We start from the raw sequence: 26,954 nt of genomic DNA, 5'->3' as shown, positions 1-26,954 counted from the left end.
TACAGTCATGAATAAAATCCTTTGCTGTCAGTGAAGCCGCCTGACAGTCAAGGCCCCCTCTCCGCAGCTGAAAAATGGACACCCTTGTTATCCACCTTTCCTGTGTCACTCACTCTGCTGTCGCTTTCACTGATAGTCACTATGATCAGATCACATCAAATCTACTGTTCAGTCACAGGTCTGCACCTACGCCTCGTCACACTCCCCCCCACCCCCCACCCCACCCCCATTGCTCTCCGTTGTCTCCCTCTTGAGTGTGCAGGGCCTCGTCCCCGACTTACTGAAGTCGGTGCCTGTGAGCTGGGCCAGGATACGGAAGGAGCGGGACTGGGTGGTGCCGGTGCGGGGCTGCCAGTCCTCGGTGTCTTGGATCAGCCTCTTCTTGCTGCGGTCGTTGGGGATAAAACAGGGCAGGTTCTCCACCCGGAGGCCGTGCCTGCACACACACCCAGCAGCAGCACACGGCAGGCGCGGTTAACACAATCCCATCTAGGGACTACCCACTCACACCAACCCAGCTAATCAGGTGACCTTGAAAATAGAGGACATCCTGAACAGATCATGCAATACTTAGGAGGAATGCTCAGTATCACAGCCAGCTAATGGATACCCATTACTAAGATTTCTCTTGGGCACACTATAAACTCTCTTAAATGGACATTACCTCATTAGAGATAATATATTTAACTGTTATTAGAGTTAAAGGCAGAAAAGCTGTTAAACTACAATATCTGCCCTTATTTGTAGAAAAATTATACTATATATCAAAGATATTATTTTGATAAACAACTCACGAAGCAGCACAAAAAAAAAAAATGCTTTCCATTTCAAGCACATCACAACGTTTCAACACAGTTGCAGGTCAACAGCAGCATGCATCCATCAAAAAAAAAAAGCAAGTAGAGGATGACAGATGAATGGATACTGATGAACTGACATCTCTGTTCTATAAAACCAATCTCTGAATTTAACCGACAGCATGAGCTCTTCTGCTTCATCATCCATCTAGCCTGGCCACATTAAGCTACTAAGCCGACAAAGCAGCTTGCATGCAGAGGCCCCTTACTTGGACGCATGGTAAATATCATCATAGTAAGTAGCTTCACCCCTGTGGAATAGGCCAAAGATCAAATATAGACAGATTGTAAGAAGTTAACAGAGGACAGACAGATAGATAGTCAGGAACTCAATAACTAGTGTGAGATTTTAATGAGTAAAGAGCTTTTAGACATAATGATACTTCTAGTTTTGTCCTGCGTTACTTAAAATGTCCAATATAATAGGGCAGTAAAGTGATCAATATAACTGCTAAATTACTAGAACATAGTGAGATGGATTCTAACAGAGCAGTGGTTCCCAACCTGAGGACTGTGAGATGGTTAACAGGAAAGCAGGAAAAAAAAAAAATCTTCTAATTTTTTTTCCCCCCAGACTTTCCTCTAATGTTTGTTAATGTTTTTCCTTTTTTTCTTGTGAATTGCTGGATAGTTTTGCAACATCAGGCATCTTAAAGTTAGACAAAATATTATCATAACATAATTTTACACAGCAGCATGCACTGCTTTCTTTCAAGAGGTCACAAAAAGGTTGGCAACCACTGTAACAAAAGATGGGAATTATTGTTTATGAGTGTGAATGATGATTTAAAAAGACAAGCAGTCGAGCGATCATTACTTTCTACTGGAATGTGTATGAAAAAAGAAATATACTAACTTGTCATGAGCTTCCATCTGCAGGGTTAAAAGAAAAAGAGGAAAAGAGAAAATAAGAGAGAATGGGGGTCAGAGTTCAGATTTGGGGAAAATGAGGAACAGAACGTCAATATATGACAGAGGTCGTGCGCAGAAATTCATCAAGATGCAGAAAAACATGCACGAGGTGACAAGAGACATGCTGTTATTGTCGACAGGCTCTGTGAGAGAAAGACAGCATTGTCTGTCTGTCAAATCTACCTATTGTGATCCTGACCCGAAACAACTCAGTAGATTTGGCACAAAACCTTTGCCATTCTGTTCCTCTCACCCATCTACACAAATTCTTTTCAGAGTTATGTAAATGGCTGTGGCATTTGCCAAAAAAAAAAAAAAAGAAAAAAAAAAAAAAAAAGTCCTTAATTTCTGTGTCACTGCAGTTAGACAATTTTTTCTTGTGTTCTGCTCCGATACCCCGTCAACAACAATGAAATGTCACAATCATGACGCATCGTGATGTCAGTGTAAGCTCTGTACAAACAACAAACAAAACCTGTTTCAATACAACAGGTCTAGACACATTACACGTATGCTGTTTGCATTCAAGGGTTTACCGTCTGCAGACATCCAAAAATGATTTTTATCAAAACTAGACTAACGGTTATAATTAGGCTGCATTCTTTTCAAAAGATGGCCAGAGGAATGCATTTCAGCCATCTGCAGAGAAACTTCACATCCATGTGAAGCCTCTCTACAGTGAGCAAGTACGGCTGCTTAAATAATCCAGCACCGGGGCAGTAAAAGCTGTGTGAGAACTCAGCAGAATTTATGAGTAAGGCTAAATACAGCAGCAGACCGCATCTCACTGACGGCTATAGTCAGACCACCACCATGTCCCAAATTACAGGAGCCAGACTAGACTATCCATGAAGACTATTTAATGCCATGCTGCCACTTTCAGGATCATTACAAATAGATTTTGATCCTGTCCTGGAGTCCTTGTAAAATCTGAAGACTGAGTGGTGAAATAAAAACCGAAGAAGAACCGAATACTTATTTTATGTAATTATAGCAGCACGGGTTAGTTTGGTCATGGGAACGTTAAACCTACATGAAACAAAACCCTTCTGGCAGTGAGAGTAAATAGTAGTTACCAGCTGTAAAGGCAGTTCTATGAGCTGGTCCCCAATGCTACTGTAAAACGGCTGATAAATTATTTTGAGCATCACGTCCCCCATGAAATGACTCTTTTCACTATCAGAATATGATCCATTCAGTCCAATAACATTTGGAAAGTCTAGAAGAGCCACACGATTAAATTATTTTAACTTCCGGCGGAAGTCTCTAGTGCGCATGCTCTATGGGCGCCCTTCAAACCAATCATTGCTGGTTGACATAAAGCACATCACTACTGGTGCACCAATGCAGGAATGTTGCCACAGATACCAGATTAAAAACTCTGTATACTGTGAAATACAGAGAGATTTATCTGGTGGTGATAGGCTTTATCAGCATTGTGTGAAATTGTTTGTCAAGGGCTTGAACGTAGCAGACGTTCATTTATATGTAAAAGTCTTGCACTGCAGGTTTAACTTCAGTTTAATACACAGCAGAAATAATTACAGCTTTAAAACCGCTTCAAAACAATCAGCTTTGAACCAAAGTTACTATTTTTTAAACTAATTTAGAACAAGGATATTAGAGGCCAAAACTATTCAATCAAGTTGACTCATGATCTCTTTTCCCAGATCAAATTTTAACTTGAGGGACAGCATGGTAGAAACAAGAGCTCTCTTTGAGCTGGAGAGACATGATTTCACTTTCTGTTCCTACAGATAGTCAAACAGTAAAAATGACCAAGATTTTCCATCATTACAACTGTGATGTCACTAATAACTAGCTGTATGTCCCTGTAATTTCTGCAGTGTGGTAAATGTGGACAGAATCATGGCATCCGTTTAAAAGTAAAATTCCAAAATAATGGAAATTTCTGATAAGATCAGCAGAAAAGTACATTAAGCACAATGCAAAGAGACAAATGTAATTATATGAATCACTGAAAGTATGACTTTAGACTAATGTAGTGATGTTTTACAAAGAGAAACAAAGCCAGTAAGACGACACACTACACCGCTTCTAAAAAGCTGAGGAATACTATTTAATCCAAAGTTTGGTGCAGAGTAATTTCTGAAGGATTTTCATAGATGTGAAAATCCATTCAGCCATTTCTGTCCAGCTGCTGTCCAGATGCAAGATACAATCTCACTGAATCAACAACCCATCTGTTGAGATGGTGAATCAGTCGACTGTTTGTTTAAGAAATGATACCTTTATCTAAACATTTTGTGTCAAGCGAGTATGTCTCTCTCACAAACAAACACAGAGAGGATGATGGAAATAAGAGGAGTTCGATTTAAAAAATTACAGTGGGCAAAAAAAAAAAACGTGACGAGAGAAAAATTAACCAGGGCCATAAACCTGTGAGCGATTATTGACACATCCTTCACTGATCTCTGTAAAAACATTTTTTTTTTCCTTCAGATAAACTTTGAAGGCCAAGGGAAGCCAGTTTGAATTTCACATGCCAGCTAAAGATCTCCTGCTATGCTAACAAAGTGTTTGCTTTCATCTGTCTCAGACAAAATATGATAAAGGCAGACAAGATGGTTTGGGTCTGTTTTGACAAAACATTTAACAACATCCTTTTTTTTCCCCTAACATCATTCTATGACAAGAATCCATCCTGACACAAAGTTCAGGCAGCTTATTATTACTGCTAGAGTGTTCAGCAATAGCATCACTTTAAAGAAAGGTCATCATATGTTAGATGTGTTGGTAGACAGTAGAATAATCAAGTAAAATTCCAATGTTTATCTTTTCTGTAACATTTCTTCAATGTCTAATTTTGGAAATATTTTGCAGTGATGATGGGAATAAATTCTTCACATACTGTAGTTTTTTTTTGTCTTTAGTGCGGAACGAGAATAATCAGATACCAAAAATACCATTTCAACCATGTCAGTCACATTGTGGTTCCAAAGTAAACACTGTATATTTATTCATCCACCTACCCATTCTGTGGCTGCTGCATACTGGCACGGCCCTGTGTGCGTGGAGTGTTAAGTTTAGGTGAGTATGCCACAGGTTTAATGACAGGTCCTGAGTTGTCACTACCACCACCTGCCGTAAACGGCCTCGCCATCTTGTTAATGGTTGTGCTGGGGGCAAACGAGTACTTTGGCTGAACAGAAGCTGCAGCGAGTGAGTCCTATGTGGATGTGAGAGAGGGAGACAATGCAGCACAGCGCACAACATGCAGTTGAGACAATTTTGACACACAGTAAAAAAAAAAAAAAAAAGTTCCTTCTGCTGTTGCACAATCCCGAGCTTTATGTTGAGACACCCTCTGTGCAGCCAGATATTTTCTCATAGCAAATCATTACTGTAGAGGAGCGGCTCTGTCAAAGCCTGCAGGCTTTTCTTTGCACATGGAAGCATTGCTTAAGAAGTGTGAACACAGCCATTTTATTTGTGTTGGCAGTCGTCCAAAGGACTGGCCGAAGTAATCTGCTACTGCTGGTACAACGAAAAAAGACTCAAAGTGAGAAACTGTCATATTTGACTGACATATCTCACTAATGAGATTCCTCGCTGCATTATTCATGGACTGCGAAAGGACACCCACTAAAATGGAACATTAACTTTGTGTAAGTATTATGTTCCATCTGCTTTACGAAAAAACAGTGTGTGGCACAAAGCAGTTCATGACGCCGCCGCCACTTGCCCCGCTGATTACAGCGTGGCGAGAGTGGCTCTCAAGAGGTTTGACAGTGAAACTAAATGTACTGTAATCAATATTACTCGGGTATCGGGGATTGTGCAAGGCATCACAAAATAAGCCATAGGAAATTCCAAATGCAACATTCGCAACACTCCATCCAGTGCACAACTCATTTAGCGACTCGCTGATGCTTTGCTAATGCACAGCGCATGGACTCTGTGAGAGCTTGACGGGTGACTCAGGTGAATCAGATGAATTTAAACACAAAGTGACATATCACACTGTTGAGGCCGATTGTGAGCAACGATTAAAAAGGAAGTTTCTAATTCGATCATTGTCACTGTAGTCCAGTAGCAGACCATGCCAAAGCATCCAGGTGTTCATACAGAGGTGAGGTTGATGTTTGAGACAAATACAGTCTTACCTTGTGGTCTCCACCTGCTTTGAAAGCTCTGTGGGGAAAAAAAAAGAAAGAAGATTGGGACAGTAATTAGAACATGTTAACGATAAACTCTACCTTTGCACATTTAATATACAATACTGAGTTCTGTCATTTCCAAATCACAAATGGATCAGTCAAGTAAAAAGTTGTATTTGAGACAGATGTTGAACTTCTCTCCAAAATATTGTTTTACACTGTATAAATTGTTTATTATTCATGCATAAGTAAATTATTTAGGCTGAAAAAGAAGCAGTATTACAATTCATATTGCAAAAACATTCCTGAAACAAAACTGAAAAAAGATGGTTTACTGGTATCATATATTCTACATTCAGATGAAGACAAAATAAAGTCTAGTTTAACCCAGTAATCTAAACCATTCAAAGAAGTCAGAACGGAAAAGAAACATCCGTTAAAATAACTGTCAAATGCGTCATAAAATGAAATGACCCGGCAAGTATAATGTTGCAATGTTTAGCACCAACGAGAGACAGTCTGTGTAATAACTTCGCCTTTGTTTTCATATGTAAACATGTGGTTTAGATAATTGAGTTAAACAGCTTGTTTGTTTGAACCTCTTTTGTTATAAAGCCCCATGGACGCCACTGTGAAGACGTCTCAAGCAGAGTCCCTGTTGCACCCGGATCAGCAATTAAGCAAATCAGCAAGATGGTTGAGTGATAGTAATACGTTGTAAACATTTTAGAACCTCACTACTCTCCACATCATCCACGCAGCCGAAAAAAAAAAAAAAAATACTGCAAATGCCACAGAGCTGTACACTTCTTAACTCTAATCCCCGGATTCACATAACTGCTGCGCCGCAGGAGACGCTTCATTAAAATATCTTTAAAGGCGGAGGCACACAGCTTTACGTAGCTGGTGGCTCCTAATATATAACTAAATATAAAACCTCTAGCATCCCCTGACCGATGTTTCATGCCTGTACAAAGCAACAATAGGGTGAAAGCGAGAATGAACCAGCCCTGCAGTCATCCTCATTCTTTCAGGCCATAAAACGCACACAGAACAATGGACGCTGCTTCCTGTGACAATGAAAAATGAATAACTGCTCATGTCATTGCCTGTTGGACCGCTGATAGAGCGACGTTAAAGACAGGATGACAACAGGGCTGTAGAGATACAGTGAGAGTAGGGAGAGGAGAGAGAGAAGAGAGAAGGGAAGGCATACTGACATGTCTGTGCGTGTCACACTTGTGGGAAGACAAATCAATGTGATGTTCGTGGTGCTTAAGCTCGCCGGCTGTCTTACTGTTAACCCACATTTTGATGAGTCACACTTAACTCAGGGATATAAGCTAAGTGTATGATGGCTGCAGCGTACTGGATTTCAAAACTGGACTTAAATGAAAGAAACGTGGAGATGATTAAGTCGGAGTTCCAGGGAATAAGTTAATTTGCTTGGACCGAGTTTGACCTATGTTGAAACTGAATATGCACACTGTGAGATCATTTCCTGGCTCATTTCAAGGCTCAATTATTTTAGCTGATGCAAGCTTGGCTTATAAACCGATGTTAGATAAAAATCTGAAATTTCACCACAAAAATTTTTTTAAAAAAAATCTCCCATAATACTGTGATGACCGACGTGCTCCAACCACAACCCTCCAGGTCAATCAGACAGATGTTGCAGATGTTACATGATAACATGAAGAACTCTCTCTTTCTTTGAAGCTGAAAAATCTATTGTCCATTTGATTTCTCACCCTATAAAAATGGCTCTGGATAAAGCCTCAAACCTTCCTCATAAAAAAAAAAAAAAGACATGCAGTGATCATTGGTGTTGAACAAAATGAGGCACTAAACCAAACAATAGACCATATCTCATCACCGTGCAGCTGTCCTCCTCTCTTGACATAAAAGAAACAGTGGACGGCAGCCAAGATAAGAATAAATAAAACTGACAAGAGCTCCTCTCAGGGAAGTGTTTCAGGAAAACAATATTTGCTTGTCTTACACTATAATAACAATAGGAGAGGGTGAGATGAGGAGAGGTAACTGAGGATTCATGGGGAGGGAGTCATGGGTATAAAAAAAAAAGAAAAAAAAAAAAGAGTGAAAGAATGTGAAATGTTTACAATAGCCGGACTTGACAAGGAGATGAGAAACAGAGGATGCAAACCACAGAGTGCAGGAGAAGTATGGCTGATGTTAAATAAACATGCTGGCTTATTACAGGCCCATCAAAACATTACACCACTCCCAGTGAGATAAAGGAGAAACAAATCACTTCCAACATGAAATAGACTTATCCACAACATTTTCTGACATTAATTTTCTGTTTTAAACAGAATTCCACGCGTGAACTCAAGAGTTTAATGACATCTTCTTCTACAAGGGAGAAACTTACAAAAACAACTCTCAAAGTCATAAAACATCGACCTAGGCAGAAATAACTACGGTGAACTTTTGCTGTTCTCAATTCCACGCCAATGTGCAAAAGCATTTGTTTGTTCACCACAGTATGTTCTTAACACATGTGTGAAGTAGCAGAAAGACCAGTGAGTATAAACTGCATATAATTAATTCTAATGTTTTGGATTTAAATACCTGCCAGATACAACAAACAGACAAGCCTCATAAAATAATCTCATCCCGGGTTTCCCAGGATCAAACTCTGTCGATTTAAAGAACTGGATCAACATCTAAACAAGATATCATTAATAACCAATCCCTGAGTCTGACTTCTGAACAGACGCTGTTGCAAAGTCATCTGGCTCACGTGTAACACTCGATTAACCCTCATCAACTCGTCTGCGGAGATCGTGACGCCACTTTTCTTTGTTCCTATGCCCTAACCACAAAGCCGTCAAGTCTCTCCCTGTCTCTTCCCTTTTCCCGCTCACACCCAAATGAGTTTATTGCTCTCTCTGCACACACACACACACTCCTTGTAAGGCATTTAGTAGGTCATAGTGCAGTGTATGTGACCTCCTCCTGAAGGGAAAAAAAAAAAAAAAAAAAACACATGCAGCATCAGCTACGTCTCTTGTTAGCTTCATAGGAAAACTGAAAGTGCAGCTCTTTGTTAGTAGAGAAGCTGATCTTTTATAATGTCTCAACCAGAGGCACTAAGACTTGTCATCGCCGGGCATAATAACCTGCTGCAATATTTAGTAACATTAAACTACATATTACACACAAGATTACAGTAGTGGTTGCAGTCTACAGAGCTTTGGCATCTTACTCTTCCCCTAAAAAATCTTCCTTTGATCCTGCCAAGTATAACACTCTCTACTCTGCTCCTCCTCCATCCACCTTTCCCTCACTTCCTCTTGTTTTTTTCCCTCCGTCTTATAGGGTTTTCTCACTTTTTCGAACTAAATCAATATTTCTGGTTCATTTTTCCCCCCTTTTACTTCACTTCATTAATTAATAGAATCTATATAGTCCCATTATTGATGTCAATATCACATTCATATGCTGTGTTCAACAGTCCTTTAGTTGAGAAAAGTGAACCAGGGTGCCCGGTGGATCTAAAGATCTGAGCAGACAAAACTATGTGGTATGAATACCAGAGTAGTTAAGCATATTTTGAACAATATGCAGCAAATACCCACTAGGATCTCTAAATGTGAAACTATTCATTTAAAGCTCTGGCTCTGCTTTCATCTGGAAAGTAATATAAATGACCTGCGGCTGTTCTGACTCTCAGCAAACTAAGTGAACAAAGAAGATTTGTCAGAACTCAACAGCTGAGTCTCCTGGCAGGCAACAACAAAGTGAACTAGATGTGAAAGGTAGCTGTGATCACAACCTCTATACTTATGAGTACCACCAAATCAAAATGAGTCCCATGACAGCAGCAAGGCTCATCTTTATTACTTAACAAGTCAATACCTTCTCATTTTCTCAAATCCTTATGTTCTTGAATGGTTACACTGTGTCTTTCTTGGGGCAGGAAATGAATCGTTTTGGCTTGTTCTCTACAGAGATACTTTATCAGGAATTTCTGGCAGGAGTTACGTGAACAGGTACGAGTGCTGCCTGTAGGAGGGTTATCTAGAATTAATTAAAATAACTCAAGCAAAATGAAAAAAAAAAAACCCGACTGTTTTAATGTGAAGAAAGAGCTTCTCTAATGTTATTATAAAGCAGAGGCATAATGTGAGGTACCCATGGCTCCTCTTTGTTCTGTTTATTTCAACAGAACAAAGGCCAGTGTATCCACCTGACTGCAGCTGCATAACTACTGCTGAGTACAGACTACTCGCTCCTGCTATTGCTTCAGTAAGATGATAAGAGCAGAATATTACTGTAATACTAAGCAAGAAAACATTCAGGGGGGTTCATTTTATAAATTATAATGTTATGCATCAAAATACAAGTAGTGAAACCTAAATCCTTGGAATATTTCAGCTTTGGAAAAGGTTTAATTGTGCAAATCTTTTGGGTCAGACTCATCATAACCACAAAGTTATAACCATTGAACTGTATCATGTTGCTGTTATGCCACCTGTATATGCCCATCATATTTTAATACGTCTTCTGAATTCAGTTCAATATGCAATTTATGTCAGCTAGCCTTTATACATGTATAGGAAAAACAGCATGGAATAAATAGAAAACATACAAATAAATAGAAAAAACCTGATTTAATGACTTCGTTTTGAGACCACGTAAAATACGCAATTGCAAATATTTCAAAAATGGCAGAGAATCTGTATGGGTGGAAAAGGGCGTGTCCTACTAACATACAACAGACACAGGTTGGACAAGGAATTAAGGAAAATGATTTTTCTCAGCCTCACAGCTCAGTAATAAGAGAGTAATAAGAAAAAGCATAAAGTGCTTTACAAATGGCCATATGGTAGCACTATCCGCACCAAATTCACCTAATCAGGTTTTTGGTTCATTGCTTAACTTTTCGCTAAATTCCTGTTAGATTGAGATATCCTGATAGCTACTGAAATAGCCAAGAAGCCAGCAGGATCAAAAACAGACTTCTTGGCAGAAATAATTCCTTATTTCACAGTATTTACTACTACTACTACTACTACAGTATCTACTAAACCAATATTTAAGTCTCTGTCTAAGTCTAAAACAGATTTGAGCCTTAGGGGAAATAAAATAATGGAATGCATGCAAAGATCATTTTTAATGGTACCAATGTATTTTGCAACTATATCATAATGGGAGAAATTTCAAGGACATAATGGTATCTCATCTCCCAAGTAAGAACGAACGTGGGTATTGTTTTGTGGTGATTAATGCCGCTGTGTTTGACCGAGATAAAATGGAAAGTGAGCGATCACAGACTCTTCTGTTGGGTCATGGCATTGCCAAATGACTTACTTGCTGAGGGTGAGGGTGAGGGAGTCTGTTGCTGCTCTGATCGTGTTTTGTGCCTCCACATGGGTCATGTCCTCTGCGTTGGTGTCGCCGATGGACACTACCCAGTCTCCCACCCCGACACCGGCCTGAGCTGCCTTCCCGCCCGGGGTCAGCTGGAGGAGACAAGACGGGGAAAGGTGAGAGGTTTTCACAGGAGAGGACAGCAATCACAGAGTAGCTAGAGAAGATCAAACATATGGACTATGGCCACATGAGGGACGTAGAAGTGGTGTAGAAGTGCACATTTCCATATTAATTTCACTGGCTACACTGACACTTATGAACGTAATAATTCTGCAATATTAACTTTATCTTGTACTCGATTCTTTCAAGGATTGTATAAAGTGAACACAAATGTACATTATTAAAGCTCTGTCCCCATTTCACATTTGTTTTGAAATCCCAGTTGAAAAGTAATTTCTCACCAAATAGACTACATACTTGAAACCAGAGTGAAAAGTGCAGATTATATGTTTAAATTATCAGCTCTTATCTCAATCATATCAGTAGTTAATCCACCACAAGAGACACTTCACAGCAAAAAAATGCAGCAAATCTAAACAGACAAAAAGTCATGTTCAGTTGAGTTTGCTGTGATGTCTTTTAATAACACTTAATAATCAACACGAGGAGTCTGAGTGTCTGGGTCTGACAAGCCAGCTGAGATATTTCACTCAATGCTATCAGGAATAGGCATTATAGGTCATCATGATGTCATCAGTCATCAGCATATGATTTACCACAGATGTGGCTCAAGACGATGAAAGGAACCCTTTAAAACCTGCAGACAGGCACCATATGTTACAAATAGTCACATCATTTACTGGAATAACCCCTCTACTTTTTTTACTCGGAAAGGTAAGTCACCGACCAGATTACTGACAAAAGAATGACATCACCCTCTCGAGGTGTCATGCATACTGCAGACATGTTGAGTAAGAGCTATGGTCTGGAGTCTTGTTACAAACAGGAAGAACATGACAGTCTATAGGTAGAGTGTGCACATACAACATCTGCCTTGTCCTCTAATACCACTAATACACAGAGTGGAGATGCCAAATCGTGTTTAGTAAGAGCTTAGTCAGCTTGCCCATGCGGCTTAATGAAACATGAGACTTGTGTCAAATTCTCAGATAGCTGGAGTACAAAGTGTTCAGCATCAGATAAGTGAGCGAGTGCCAGGTTTTCTGGCAAAAAAACCTATTAGGATTACTCTCTGATGTCATGGATCCCTGCAAATGTTAGCTCATCAAAAGCTCCGAGGACTCAGCAGTTCAATCAATAGTTTTCTGCCATGTTCAGCTAAGCTATCACACATGCCGCTTTGATTCTGCACATTAAACATAAACACTTGTGCGAGCGGGGAGGTAATATGCTCTGAACTGATGACAGCTCAGGCTGAAAAACTATGCTGCACCCCGCAAAGATAACTAAGTTAAAGCCTGCCTTGAATCAAAACATGGCAAAGCTAAAAATAGGAAGAAATGCATTCCTCAGAGGCAATCCAAGCTACACTTATTTTACAGCCAAGTTCAAACATCACTTTAATTGCCTTTGATTTGCACTCACTGGAAGCAATTAGAGGGGTTAAAAAAGAAATAATTTCTCAAGTTAAGGAAGAACTTCAAAGAGTTTAAACAGCATACACTGGTGAACAAAAAAACAACTATGACATTGACACTTGACTTGACTTGACATATTCTGAAAAGGGGCACAACCTGTCATACTGCCACTGGAGTTCACTACAGAGACCCCCACCCTTTTTATTACTAAACTGCCTTGTAAAAAATCTTGAGCACCTCGTCATTTTCCCAAAATAAAACAAATTATTTTGTTAGCGATCAACGACAACATAGCCCATGAGTCCTGGCCACAGAAGCACAGTAAAAGCCTCAAGGAGGCTGTAGTGGTTAAATGCTAACAAATTAATCACTCTTTAATCTTTGTTAAAATGAAAACGCTTTTAACTGTTACTCGCCAGTAGTGATCTCAGCTACATGAGTATCTCATGTAGCTGAGAATATGAACCAAAACCCCCGGGTATTGTGTCATCTCTACAGAGAGAGTCGTAAAAGACGCTCTTTATGAGAATTACATTTGCAATGAAAGCTAGCGGAAGCTAATCCGAGGCAGGGAGGGACACTGGGACTATGGACAGAGCCAAAGTAATTCTACTGTTGATAAAATAATAACAAAATAACAAAATGCAGATACTTCTATACAGGGTGCAAGAGGTCACTGAATGGTTTGATGAAAAAGGAGATTTTGCTTTAGCACTCTCCATCACCAACATAAAGACATCATACAGACAACAAATGAGAGAATGTCTTTTGGAAGAAAGGTTTTCATCCGTCCTGTAGAGTTCCACATACTTAAAGAAGCTGTGACAGGGAGCATTGAATCAGTTCTGACAGCTCATAGTGGCCCAACATTTCACTAAGTCACTTTATGTTGGTTTTTTCCTTTAATTTGTCACCCATCTGCATGTACTATAGAATGAAATATACAACCATAGAATAGTTTAACTACATTGCCCACCTCTAAATGTAAGGTAAGATAAAAAGAAAAAAGAATAAATGAAGTTATAAAACCTGTAAATTATACAGTAGGGGAAATAAGTACTCAAACACGTCAACATTTTTTTCAGTAAACATATTTCCAGTGCAGCTATTCACATGCAATTAAGACCAGACATTGGTATTAATTCAATAAGACAACACAGCTACAGAAATCATAACATTACAACCAATGAAAAAAAGTTATGTGCATTGAATTAAATTGGAATGACACAGGGAAAAAGTATTGAACACGCTAACCTAATGTATTAAATACTTGGTGGAGAAGCTTTTGTTTGCAATGATAGCTTCAAGATGCTTCTTGTGCGAAGAAACTAATCTCTCAGTGTCCAGAGGGGATTTTGGCCCATTCTTCTAAGCAGACAGTCTTCAAAGGTTGAAGAATCCGGGGGGCCCACTGGTGAGTCTTTATCTTCAGTAACTTCCACAAATATTCTACTGGGTTCAAGTCAGGTGATTGACTGGGCAATTCCAACACCTTTATTTTCTTTCTCTGGGACCATTTGAGAGTCTCCTCTGCAGTATGTTTTGGATCGTTGCCATGATGGAAGGTCCACCCATCCTCATTGTTCTGATGGATGGCAACAGATTCTTCCGAAGAATATCCTAATACATGGCTCCATTCATCTTCCCTTCAACAGTTTGGATTCTGCTGGTACCATAAGTGGAGACCATAATGCTTCCACTTCCAAACTTCCCTCTAAGTATGGTATTTTTAGGGTCATATGCAGAGCCATTTCTCCTCCAACCATGGCATGTAGTATTATTGCCAAAAATTTCAATTTTTATCTCGTCTGACCACACCACATTCTTCCTGTCATCTACAGGCTTCTCCAAATTGTTGTGTAGCAAACTTCAGATGAGCTTCAACATGTCTTTTCTTTGGTAACAGGGTATCACGGGGTGATTGTACACGGAGACCTCGGCGGTGGAGTGCATTGCCTATTGTTTTCTCTGTGACAATTGTACTGTCTTCTTCCAGGTCTTTCTGGAGCTCTTTTCAAGTGGTCCTTGGATCTTGGGCAACTGTGACTAATTTTTGTACTGCCTGGTCAGCAATTTTGCAAGGAGCTCCTGAATATGGTCCAGTTGATGGTGGAGTGATGCTTCTTCCACTTGAATGTAATGGCCCCAATGGTGCTTATGGGAACATTTAGGAGTTGAGAAATCAGTTGGTAACCTGTGCCATTACTGTTACTCAACAATCTTGTTGCCAAAGTCTTGGGAGAGCTCTTTGCCTCTACCCTTCATGAGATGATTCTTGTGTGACAGCTTGGTAACAAATGTATTCACAGATGGCTAACCCTTTTTAAAAGAGTGAAAGTACTAATAGCCACATGCACTAACCCAGCTGATTCTAATTAGCACAGGTAAGAGGACTAGTGGAATTAGGGTTAGGATTAGTGGAATCACCTGGTTCAGTGCTTTTTCTTACCATGTGTTCAATACGTTTTTCCTGTGTCATTCCAATTTTATGCACATAACTTTTTTTATTGATTGGAATCTTATGATTAATTTACCTGTGTTGTCTTATTGGTTAATACCAATGTCTGGTCTTAATTTCATATGAATAGCTACCCTGGAAATATGTTTAATGAAAAAAACGTTTATGTGTAGAATACTTATTTCCCCCACTGTATGTGCATTTGAGTGCGTGCATGTGTATGTGCGTGTGTGTGTTGAGTTATTGATGGACACAGACACCTGTGCTCTTGGCTCAGGTTCAGAATGCAGCTGCTCCCTCACTTGAGAAGGCGGCAGTTAAAGTTGCTGTGCTCAGACCTTTGGTTGGTAGGGGGCAGACGGAAACCCTAAACCCCCCCAGCAGTTTGTCAATACTGCGAAGGACATTGGAAAACATGTTCCTGAACGCAACACACCACACAACAACCGGGGATCTAATACGATGGTGTATGATCCAACATGTAGCAGCAACACCACAAAGATGGCTTCTTGACATGTTTTTTTTTCTCTGGGGCATGTTACAAACAAACTGATGATATCATGAATTATTTTGAGCAAATATGATTGGAGCTCATCTCAAACTAATGGCATGACATCAGTGAACCTGAAGCTATTCAAAATTGCAGGGTGAGGCTGTTAGTAGCATGTTTCAAGGCTTTTTGGCAGTGCACAGCAGCAGAGCTGTTTTGGTATGATATCAAATTTCAAAGCCTTGGTGAACCTTTCAAAATGCAACGTCTTGAATTCATATTTCAAGTGTTTCTCTTGACTGATCCTACAAGAGAGCCAGGGCCCAATACTCGCTTTGGACTGGCTACTCTTGTTTTTGGTTAAACTAATAATGCATTGGAGTTTATCTACAGCTGTAGATATACTGGCTGTGTAACTCTGCACCAGCTCACTTTTATTCTTTCCACGGCTATTTGGGGGCCCGAGAGACAGTTTGTCCTTACATCACTCACACAGCACAGCTGATGCAAAGCCATAAATATCCCTCTGAGAAATGGAAAACCAAACCTGGAAGTATGTGGTCTCCCTGTAATGACTGCAGTGGAACACCTAGCATTAACTCACCTTAAAACACTGCTGCACTGATCACAACATAAGACATTCACACCCAACTAGCCACAGAAGAAATGCCCCCTGCGGGCAATCCATCAGTAAGTACTGAATTATTTATTCACCCCTCTAACAAGGCCTCTTTTCCTACAGTATGTGTGTGTGTGAGAGAGAGAGGGAGAGAGTGTTTAAGAGTATACTAGTAATCAAGCAACAGATGGTCCAAAAGTCAGACAGAGACACACGCAGAGAAAACAGGAATATAAGACTCAATGATACATACAGCTGTGGTAATGTCGGGACATTCGCAAATCTCCCTGCCCACTTATTGACATGACATCATCTGTAATTTCCTCCCAACATTTGATTTCAGTGGTGTGGCATGCGTTTGTCAATCCAAACCAGATGGTGCATAGGAGGCTTGACGTTATAGTATCATAATGTTTATGGAATTGCAATGACACGAGATCTGGGGCAGATACACAGAGAAACTCCTCAGAGGAGTTATGCCGTTGCCCCAGACTTTGACTGAATTGTAACAGCAATGAAACAACATCTTGCTTCCTAAATTTTATGCTTTTCCTGTTGAAACAGTATGTTAGGGCAGATATGTGGAGAGAGAGAGATACAATGTTACTTTACCAGACATACGTCCTCTCAATGTCACAGAAAGTCTTGGGAAATTTTAGAAAGAAAGTTGGACAAAGGTTGGTTACAAAAGGGTAAAAAAAAAAAAAAACAGGATCAAACTCACAACAACTCAACTGGCTGCCTCAAGATTTTCGGGGCTCGTATGACGGGGGCCTAATGGATGTGCGTTTAACCCATGTTTGACCCGTTCATATGAGACGGCTGTCAGAGGTAAAGCCTTTAGAGTTCACAGAGACTCAAGTCAACAACATAGTTTTATAAACATTACTGCAAGACCACAGAATTACACAAAATCACGAGTGACATGAGTACCATATAAAGTTAATTTTCAGTTGTTCTGGTCTGGTCAAGTAGCTGGGACACATGTAGAGATGCAAAAATGAGTTGATTAATCAATTAGTTGATTGAAAGAAAATTAATCTGCAACTATTTTAATAATTGATTCATCGTTTTGAGTCATATTTTAAGAAGAAAAAAATGCTAAGAATCTCTGGTTCCAGCTTCTTAGATATGGATATTTTCTGATTTGGGTTGTGGACTGTTGGTTGGGACAAAACAAGGCATTTAAGATTTCATCTAAAGCATTCTGGCATTATATAGACAAAAACAACTAATCAAATCAAGATAATAATCATTAGTTGCATCCCTCTTAACATGCATTACAAACTAGAAATGTGGAGTTTAACAGGCATTGGCATTTACAGGCAGGGAAGGTGTAACCAAAGATGCTACTGAGTGGCATTTATGGGAAATGTAGGGTCCAGTGTTTTTGGAGCTTGACCCAAATTAGACTAAAAGTCAGGATATCTCACTGCTGCTTCAATTTCTCAATTTTCTTCTTTCTAATCTGTCTGTCGGATCAGTACCCCTTTTAATGCCAATAATGTTAAATTCCTAATCCTAGTAGAAATGTCATTTTACCAATGCCAAACAAAATCCAACCCATATTCAACCCAAAGTCTACTGACATATGGCTGTGACCAATATCACTGTCGGTTTGAAAGGGGTGTAATGACCTTTCAGTTAAAGGACCAGTGTGTCACATTTAGTGGCACAGTGAGGTTGCAGATTGCAACCAAATGAATACACCTCCCCTTCCAAGCACCTACAGTGGCCGCAAAACTCACAAAAAACTCAAATGCCCTCTCTAGAGCCAGTGTTTGGTTTGTCCGTTCTGGGCTACTGTAGAAACATGGCGGTGCAACATGGCAGGCTCCGTGGAAGAGGACCCCCTCCCTATGTAGATATAAACGGCTCATTCTAAGGTAACGATTCTTATTTTCAGGTGATTATACACCAATTGACACATACTTATGAATATTATATTCCATTTCTGCCAAGTCCATTCCTCTAAATGCCATTAAATACTACACACTGATCCTTTAAGCAAAGAAAGGTTTTCTTTTCTTTTCCTTAATGGGATAGTGGGGAGTCATTAGGTTTGTATTTATACTTGGACTAAAATGAGGCAAAGAAAGCTAAAGTTACTAAAACTCAGCTATTTCCCAATAAGTAAAAGTAAAGGGGATTTTCATATTAACAAGAGTAAAATAAAGGTTACGTGCTCTTTTGTTCCTGCCATTAAATGGGTGTATATTAAAGTTATGGTCAAAATGTTATTTTTCCTCTCAGAGTGACTTAACAGTTTGTCTTGGCATGGTCTCTCTTCCTCTGATCTCACTGGGAAAGTATTCCTTTGAGACTGGGGGGAGTCCATCATACAGATGAGAAAAGTGAGTGTGGAAGACATATTAGACACAGAAAGGAGACAAGAGGATTGTCTGTTGGCAGCGACAGGGTGGATACGAGAAAAATCCCAGGAATGCTGAGAAAGCATAGCTTTCCAGGCTCGCAGACAGAGGAGGAAGGAAACAAGAGCATTCATAGAGCGTGGAAACCTATATTCCAACTCTCACACACACAAAGTAAAGAGTCACAGCACCACACTTTTCCAAAATCAATACAAGGCTATCAGAATACCCTTTTACAGTGATGCCAAAATCTATAACAATATGACCAAACTCAAATGAACAAAATAACCATAAACTCTGAACAAACTCGGTCACAAACAACACTAATTGTCAATTACTCTTTACAAAAAAAAAACACTTAAATGCATTGATCTGTCAGCAGTTGTCACTTGCAATCTCTTTGCCTTTCAGCGTTTTACAGAGCCTTTTGTCCCGTCACTCCACATGTTCTTCATTGTGTAATCTCTTAAAGGACTGCCTGGGTTGAGATACTTATCTCATCAGCAACAAGTCACTAAAGAAGGACCACCCACTAAATTCATCCAATGTAAGCCAAGAGAGTATTGGCCTGACTTTTCTTCCTGTTACTATGGGATACTGTATATCTTTTGAGGTTTACATCTCCTTGTTGGGCTGTTTCCATCCTCAGCGAGTGTGATTCACTGTCCAGTATTTTATGACAATTGCGAGAGAGAGATAGAGAGAGAGAGAGAGAGAGAGAGAGCCAACAGTGCCTGAGAAGCAAGGGGAGAAAACCTGTCACATCTTTATAACTCTTGTACCCTGAGGCCTGGTGAACTGCTGGAACAAGACACAGATATTAGCCACTGACCAGTCGTTAAGGCTCCAGTCTTAGTAGTGGTGCTATTTGTTTTTCCCAGAATGGGAGCCATTATCAATCTTACACCAAGCTGCTTAGACTAACTTGGGTCTAACGAAATTTATGAATGTATAGAAGCAGGGAGGCTGGTGGGGAGAGACTTTGGACTACAGAAAATGTAAGGGAGGGAAAAAAAAAAACAAACAAGAAAAAAACAGCATGCGTAATGTACCTGGATTGTAGAGAAACTGGCCTCCTGCACCGGCTGATTAGTCAAGATAATACACCTACTACTGACTCATCCGCTGACATTCATCCTACAGTATGCCTTGCCTGTCTAGACTGAGTAAACACCAATATCCTACCAAATATCCCAGTTTTTTTGGTGGTGGGGGGGGTGGCAATTCGTCAAACAAGGTTTATACATCTGTTTGGTCTTTTATGGGTGGAAGAAAATGTTTCTTGTCATGAGTCCAAGGAGAACATTCTGTTTCTGACTGCCAGAGAGTAGAGCAGATACAAGACATGTACTGACAAGGCTGGTGGTAACTGCTGCCCTCACCACAGGATTACATCAGCCCTACATACACGCCCCAATGTGATGCCACTTACAACATAGTGCAGACTCTATGGGCTGTACTACAGAAGCAACACAATAGTGCATCATTTGATGGTTTTCTCTACGTGACTTTTTTGAAAACTGCTAAGAAACAAAAAAGCTTAGACAAAGCTTAGTCATGTGTTTAAATGACTGCGACTATGTGGAATAACCTTGTGAAGACTGACCCATATATATAAATTGCCTATTAACTCCCAGTTATCTCCGATATAGAAAACTGGACTAAAATATTAGACAAAAATTGATGAATTCATAAATTCATTTATAGATCCCTCCAGCCTCTAAGGTAGCAATATAACAATGCCATTGGAAAATGAGTGTGTAATAGAGTGCCAGATCTGTGTGCGCAATAGCTGGCAGCAATGTTGGAATGATTTTGTGTGTGCGCATGCGTTTGTGTGGTTGCAAGTCTGTGTGTGTGTGTGTGTGTGTGTGTGTGTGTGTGTGTGTGTTTGTGAGGCAAAGCAGTGCTGCACTTATAAGGCCTGGAAAGTGGTTGCTGCTCTCTTCAACAGCAACAGCAGTTTATAGAGTATTTGAAAATTCATTCAATGAAGAGGTAGTGGCCTCTTAGTACGAAGCACTCTGAAACAAATGACAGTCCGCCCTTGTGACCAGTGAATACTGTTGATGCAATGGCATTCCACTGGATGTCGGATGAAAATCCTATTGAAAACCATTTTCTTTTTCATCACAGTCTTCAGACTGCATCTTTAGAAAAGATGAAATGCATACGCTCAAGTGGGGTCATTATGTGGTGACCAAGCTTGTATCGAACACTAACAGACTCTTGTAAATAAGCCGTGGCTCTTATATAAAAGCTTGGGGGGAAACATTAAAACAACTTGACAGAATGATCTACAAGGTGTTACAGACGTCAATGATCACAAATTCAGAGAAGTACAAAAAAAAAAAGCTGACTTTAGTAACAAACAGTTTTCTTACCCTTGACACGGTGAGGGGCATGCTGAAGTCCTTGCCACCCTGCAGCCTGAAGCCCCAAGGCGCTGGGCCGCTAAGGGTTACAGAGTATACGTTCATAGCCTTGAGAAAGAGAAAGGAGGAAACACTGTCTTTATTACTTAGAAAAGGAAAAGGTCTCCAAGGCTACACATCCTCTTCTGCTTCAACCATGCAGCCTAACTCCTGGTTGTCTACAATTGTCCCTAACACACACACACACACACACACACACACACACACACACACGCACACTTATAAAGTATATTATGTCAACTTAAGCTAATTTCTTTTTTAAGAATGGCCATATTACAATAATCAGTTAAACACATCTTTTGGTAGAAAATCATCAACTGGACTATTTTAATTAGGATGTTTACAAAACATACTAGAAGATACATCTGCTGGGATATGACATTACTGCATTATTCCACACACAGAGTATTAGGTTGCTATCCCTTGCGTCATAAGCTGAGGTGAGCATTCATAAAGAGGCACAATTCAGAGGGTAACAAAATACGCTAACATGCAAATGAGTAACACAGAAAACATCGCCATCATCTGTCTACTAGACGATAAGAGCAGCAGCGGCATTCAACAGTTATCAGTATTGGCAACTCATTGTAATAATGTCATAATTCCATTGTTAATGTAAATTATAATGAAACACTGGCCTGCTTTCCCCACTACATACAAACCTGCTTTGACATTTTAGAATATTTTACATCATCTGTACAATAAAAAAAAAAGCATCAAATAAACAACTTCACCTTCACCTTTTTATTGACATCGGATGGCATGGCACTACATAACTAGGCAATTTTAAGAACCAAAAGCAACTTGAGATGTAGGGGCTGTGTCACTTGCTAAGAGAGTTACGGCCATACCACTGACTGTACCTGCACCCTTACTCCAGCTTCTCGCTCCTCCTCCTCCTCCTCCTCAACAACACTACCAGGGTATCATTGCTCCTCATGAAACACGGCTAGTTACCCGAGATGCCACCACGCACACCTACCTTGTCCTGAAGGGCCGGCCGGTAGCCCAAACCTGAGAGAAATCTAGGGAGTCAGAAAGCTAGGACAAGCAGATTCCCTCTCTGTTGGCAAACCCTATTCCCCCCCCCCCCGACACTGTCTGTGACACAGGCAAGCCCTAGCCTCTCCTCACTCCTCAGAGGCTATATAAGGAATGTAAAACTACACCAAACTATTTCAGCCCAACACCCACATGAGTCACAGAGAGAGGAGGGGGGGGGGGTGGTGGTAGAGGAGGACGGAGAGAGGTAATGTCAACTACCCCTATATTCTGGCAAAAGTCTGCTACATTAACGTCAATAGATTTTTAAAATAAGTGTACTTGTGAGGCAGCAGAACGCCCACAAAGGCTTAGGAAACTCTATGTTCCTTCTGAAGGGCATAAAGCACAGTACAACCAAAACCAGCAATTATATTTTGACATCAAGCTCTTAAGGCAACAGAAGGAGCTCACTTATAGGAGAAATGTAAACTATAATAAGAGTGTGGTTAGGTAATATAAAAAGAAATGGAAAATATAGTCTAAAATGAAGCACCCCAAATAATCTCATCCATAAAACCTGAAAAATCCTCCACTGTAACTGAAATGTAATTTGTTTTCATTTGTATTCCCGTGTGTGTGTGTGTGTGTGTGTGTGAGACTGATTGTCAATGCATTTTTGTCAACATATCCTAGGATTACATAAACAACTGTCTTAATTATCAAAACTTGGATTAGTTTACTGACACTTTTCTCATATTATACCTCCCAAAGAGACGTTCAGGAGCCAAGAAAAATCAATTATGAGACAGACAGCTTGAGACAATAAATGCAAAGACTCATACTGTGGGCTGCAACAGGTAATAATGGGGGTTAGATTTCACTGGTGATAACGGCACACCGCAAATGTATTATTCAGTTATTGCACGGGGATTATAATAAGACAGAGGTGCAAGAGCGTGAATGTGGATGCATTTGAGTTAATTAATACCAGCCTCTGTATCACCCCGGTGGAGCCTATGTCTGTGGCACTCATTCAAGTGACGTTGCCCCTGTTTATGGTATTGCTATTTATACTCTCCTGTGGTGTCACTGTAATATTTCTATAGAAACTAACTTGTACTTTTGATGTGTGTCGTCTCCCGTCCTCGAAATATATGGAATTACACGCTTATTTCTCTTTTGGCTAACAGGCTACGCAATTATGAGCTTATACAGCTTACTTTTAATTGATTCAAGTGTGTCCAAGACAATAATTTGCAACCGGTAATTAAAGGCTGTACTGTGAAGGCTGCAGTGCAGACTTTGAAATAAACCTTCACAATAGGAGAGGAAGGAAGCTGGAGGCACGAAAACTTGACAAAGTCTCGGTAAAGTTTGCGCCGCTACGGACCGAGCAAGCCAAAACCATAAACTGAGAACAGCAGTGTGGGGGGAAAAAGTTGGCTTCACAACAAGTTAAACCACACACACACACACACACACAAAGGAATGCATTCAGAGGCTTTTTGAATAAATGAATTAGCCTACCTCTTGTCTATCCGTGTGCTCGTCAGACATCACGAGTCAAGTCTACCGGATTACAAAAAAAAAAAGAAGTCAGTCGGTAAGTAAGCAGGCTAACTTTTCGGACTTCCTTAAAGCGGACGTCAGGAAGCCACCGTGGATCCGCTTGGTGAGCAGCAGGATCATTCCCTCAAATTCTTTTTAGCAGGACTCTGTTGAAACGTCAGAAGTCACATGGGCCGCTGCTTCATTTCATACTGCCGGCTATAAACCAGGAGTGGCCGCGCTTTACTGCATCTCAGCTGTTAAACCCATCTGTCATGGAAAAAAAAAAAAGTTGGCAATACACAGTTAGAGAAAAAAGAACCCAACACATTTGTAAAGGAAATCCTCAGATTCCATCGTCCAAGTTTTATAGTATTACAACAGCAGTGTTATTGTTTTATGTTCATTAAGTGGCCACAGGTGTGTGCTGAGAAAGTAATTAGGAAAGTCAGTGTAATGTGTTAACTAATGTGTTAACTACTGTCACACTCAGAGAAACGAGCTCTATAGTGAATGTTTGAGTGATTACGAATTTAAAAATGCCTTTTATTATATTGTATTTAATATGATTGTTGATATTGCATATTTATTGCTAATCATCTGTCAGTGTTAATAATTTTCTGTACTACTTTGGCAATTTATCATTGGCCATTTTATTAGGAACACCTGTGCAATCTAATGCAATCCAATACAACAGCTCTGACATAAATTTTACTTTTATGAAGCTTATACATTTTCAGTTTTTGTTGACATTGTCAGAAGAAAAGTGTGACTAATATTTTGCCCCCTTTATGTAAGTTAATGGAGTGGACAGAATATTAGAAACACCATTCAACATAACGCACTCCAGTATACCACCACCACCACCCACTACGACCTCAGTAATAAACATAAAGTAGAAATTATCCCATTTCTGATAATGTCAACAAAAACTGAATATGTATAAGCTTCGTAAAAGTAAAATTTATGGCAGAGCTGTTGTATTGATTTGCATTAGACTGCACAAGTATACCTAATGAAGTGGCCGGTGAGTGTAGGTTTCTGATATGTCATGCCAATAAAGCTTATTTGAATATTTAAGAGAGAGAGAGAGAGAGAGAGAGAGAGAGAGAGAGAGAGAGAGAGAGAGAGAGAGAGAGACTTTTTGACTTTTAGAAACAACTTCAATAAAATGTCACTGATTCACAGGATCACTGAAACATTCAAAGAATCAGAGCAGCAGACTGTTTACAATACAAAAAATATCATTAAATATGACTTCATCATCCACCACTGAACAAATGACATCATTGTAACACCACTGACTACAAAAAATCAAAAATCAATTAGTACTCTGGCTTTTACAAGACAGATGAACACAGGGACTATTTCTGCACACAGTTTTTCTTCTATCCTTTTCTTTCTGGTGATGTATATAGTAGTAGTAGTAGTAGTAGTAGTAGTAGTAGTAGTTGTACATAATGTATATAGACAGTTTAGCTTCACCTACAATGAAATTTAAAAGTTGCCACATTGATTTTATGTATCCTGCTCCAAATCATAAAAGCAGTTTTAGACCAAACTTCATTAAAGGGAGTAAACAAACAATCTAAAACACTAAACGGTTCCCAAAGTCTTCTGCAGTCTAAAAACAATGAAAAATGGTTTCTACCAACCCACAGAGAGGACAGTCAGAGAGGGAGAGAGAGAGAGGTGGGATGCATTAGCCTGCTTTATTTGAGTGTTATGTTTCTGTATATTTCTACTGTTTAGGGCTGCAACTTACGATTATTTTCATTAATGATTAATCTGACAATTATATTCTCTATTAATGGCTCAGCTGTTTGGTTTATACAATGTCAAAAAATGGTGAAAAATGTCAATAACTGTTTCCCAAAGCCCAAGATGACGTCCTCAAATGTCTAATTTTGTCCTGACGAACAGCCCACAACCCAAAAAAGTTCAGTTTACTGCCATAGAAGACTAAAGAAACCAGAAAATATTCACATTTGAGAAGCTGTAATTGGAGAATTTGCACGTTGTTTTCTTAAAGTATGACTCCAAACGATTAATCGATTATCAAAACAGTTGGCAATTAATTCAATAGTTGACAACTAATCGACTAATTGTTGCAGCTCTACTACTCTGCTACATGTCAGAGAGAATTTTCTATTTTTTACTCAACTACATTCATCTGAAAGATAAATTACTTTACAGTTACTTTGCAACATAATCATTTGTATACAGACCGCATAATGAGCTTAAAAATATGCATTTTTATGAAATAAACTTTCCAGTCCAGTCACTTTTCTAATAAGGCACATTTTACAAAGGGTTTAAAAGTTTACAAATGGTTTTATTATTATTCATTAAATAATAGATTCTGGCTTTATACATTAATCACAGGCCATTAATAATAAAGTTGTAAAAACAAACTATTATTTAGTTGAGTGCAGTCTGTCTTTCTCTGCAAGGTGCTGTTTTACAAGATAACTTTTTACTTTTCATAAGAAAGGATATTTTGTTCAATTTTAGTCATGTACTTTTTTCTTGAGTACACATTTGTATAAAAGACTTTAACTTTTATTGTGACCTTGTGGTTTGCTACTTTTACTTGATGAAGGATCTGAAAACTACCCCTTTCACCACTATTGAAAGGTAGAGCTATATACAGACCTGTTTTCTCCCATCTCTTCTATCACATCAAAACTATCCTCAGGTTTAACTAACAAAATTTTTAACCATGAGAAATTGACAAGCATTATTTCTCCAATGAGAGAATCCCATCCACATGAGTAAATAACAGGAGTTAAGAAAGATATATATTGACATTTGTGTGATATTTAAGGAAGCCAAACATGTTGGATTTTTGTTCTTTTCTGTCAGACTAATAGTGGAGTATTTTGACATTGTGGTATTGCAACTTTTACTTGATGAAGAATCCAAATACATCTTTCACCACTATTAAAAGATAGATCTACTAGTTCTGCCCATTCCCTCCCATCTTTTATATCCCATTAAAACTATTCCCAGGTTTAATTGGCAAAAAATACATTTTTTACCATAAGAAATTGACAAGCAGCAAGCCCCATCAACATGAGTGTTTGGACAAGCCAAACATGTTGGTTCTTTTTTTCTTCCCTGTCTGAATAATATGAAAAAAATATGTATTTATTCTAAGATAGAAGTAATACCAGCTGCATTTAAAACATCACTTCAAGATACTAATGTTTTTGAA

The 26,954-nt window shown here is 39.4% G+C and overlaps 1 protein-coding gene across 6 annotated transcripts in view; it reads right to left on the bottom strand.

Annotated features, from left to right (window-relative positions):
* pdlim7 (PDZ and LIM domain 7) overlaps positions 1-23,944 on the bottom strand; it is a 34,539-nt gene extending 10,595 nt beyond the window's left edge. The window contains exons 1-7 of one of the 6 annotated variants that reach the window (XM_067598896.1): positions 23,717-23,915; positions 21,155-21,253; positions 11,231-11,382; positions 5,897-5,924; positions 1,714-1,730; positions 1,067-1,108; positions 282-436 (exon numbers count right to left, since the gene is read on the bottom strand). In XM_067598896.1, coding sequence (XP_067454997.1) covers positions 282-436; positions 1,067-1,108; positions 1,714-1,730; positions 5,897-5,924; positions 11,231-11,382; positions 21,155-21,253; positions 23,717-23,746 — 523 coding nt within the window. In that variant the 5' untranslated portion in view covers positions 23,747-23,915. Of the gene's footprint in view, positions 1-281; positions 437-1,066; positions 1,109-1,713; positions 1,731-4,762; positions 4,960-5,896; positions 5,925-11,230; positions 11,383-21,154; positions 21,254-21,945; positions 22,342-23,716 lie in introns of those variants that run through there. The other 5 variants (XM_067598898.1, XM_067598899.1, XM_067598897.1 and 2 more) reach the window with 5 other exon arrangements.
* Positions 23,945-26,954: the final 3,010 nt, after the last annotated feature.

This window comes from Thunnus thynnus, chromosome 9, assembly GCF_963924715.1.
Source record: "Thunnus thynnus chromosome 9, fThuThy2.1, whole genome shotgun sequence".
Taxonomy (NCBI): Eukaryota; Metazoa; Chordata; class Actinopteri; order Scombriformes; family Scombridae; genus Thunnus; species Thunnus thynnus.
This window is presented reverse-complemented; position numbering and strand designations above follow the sequence as displayed.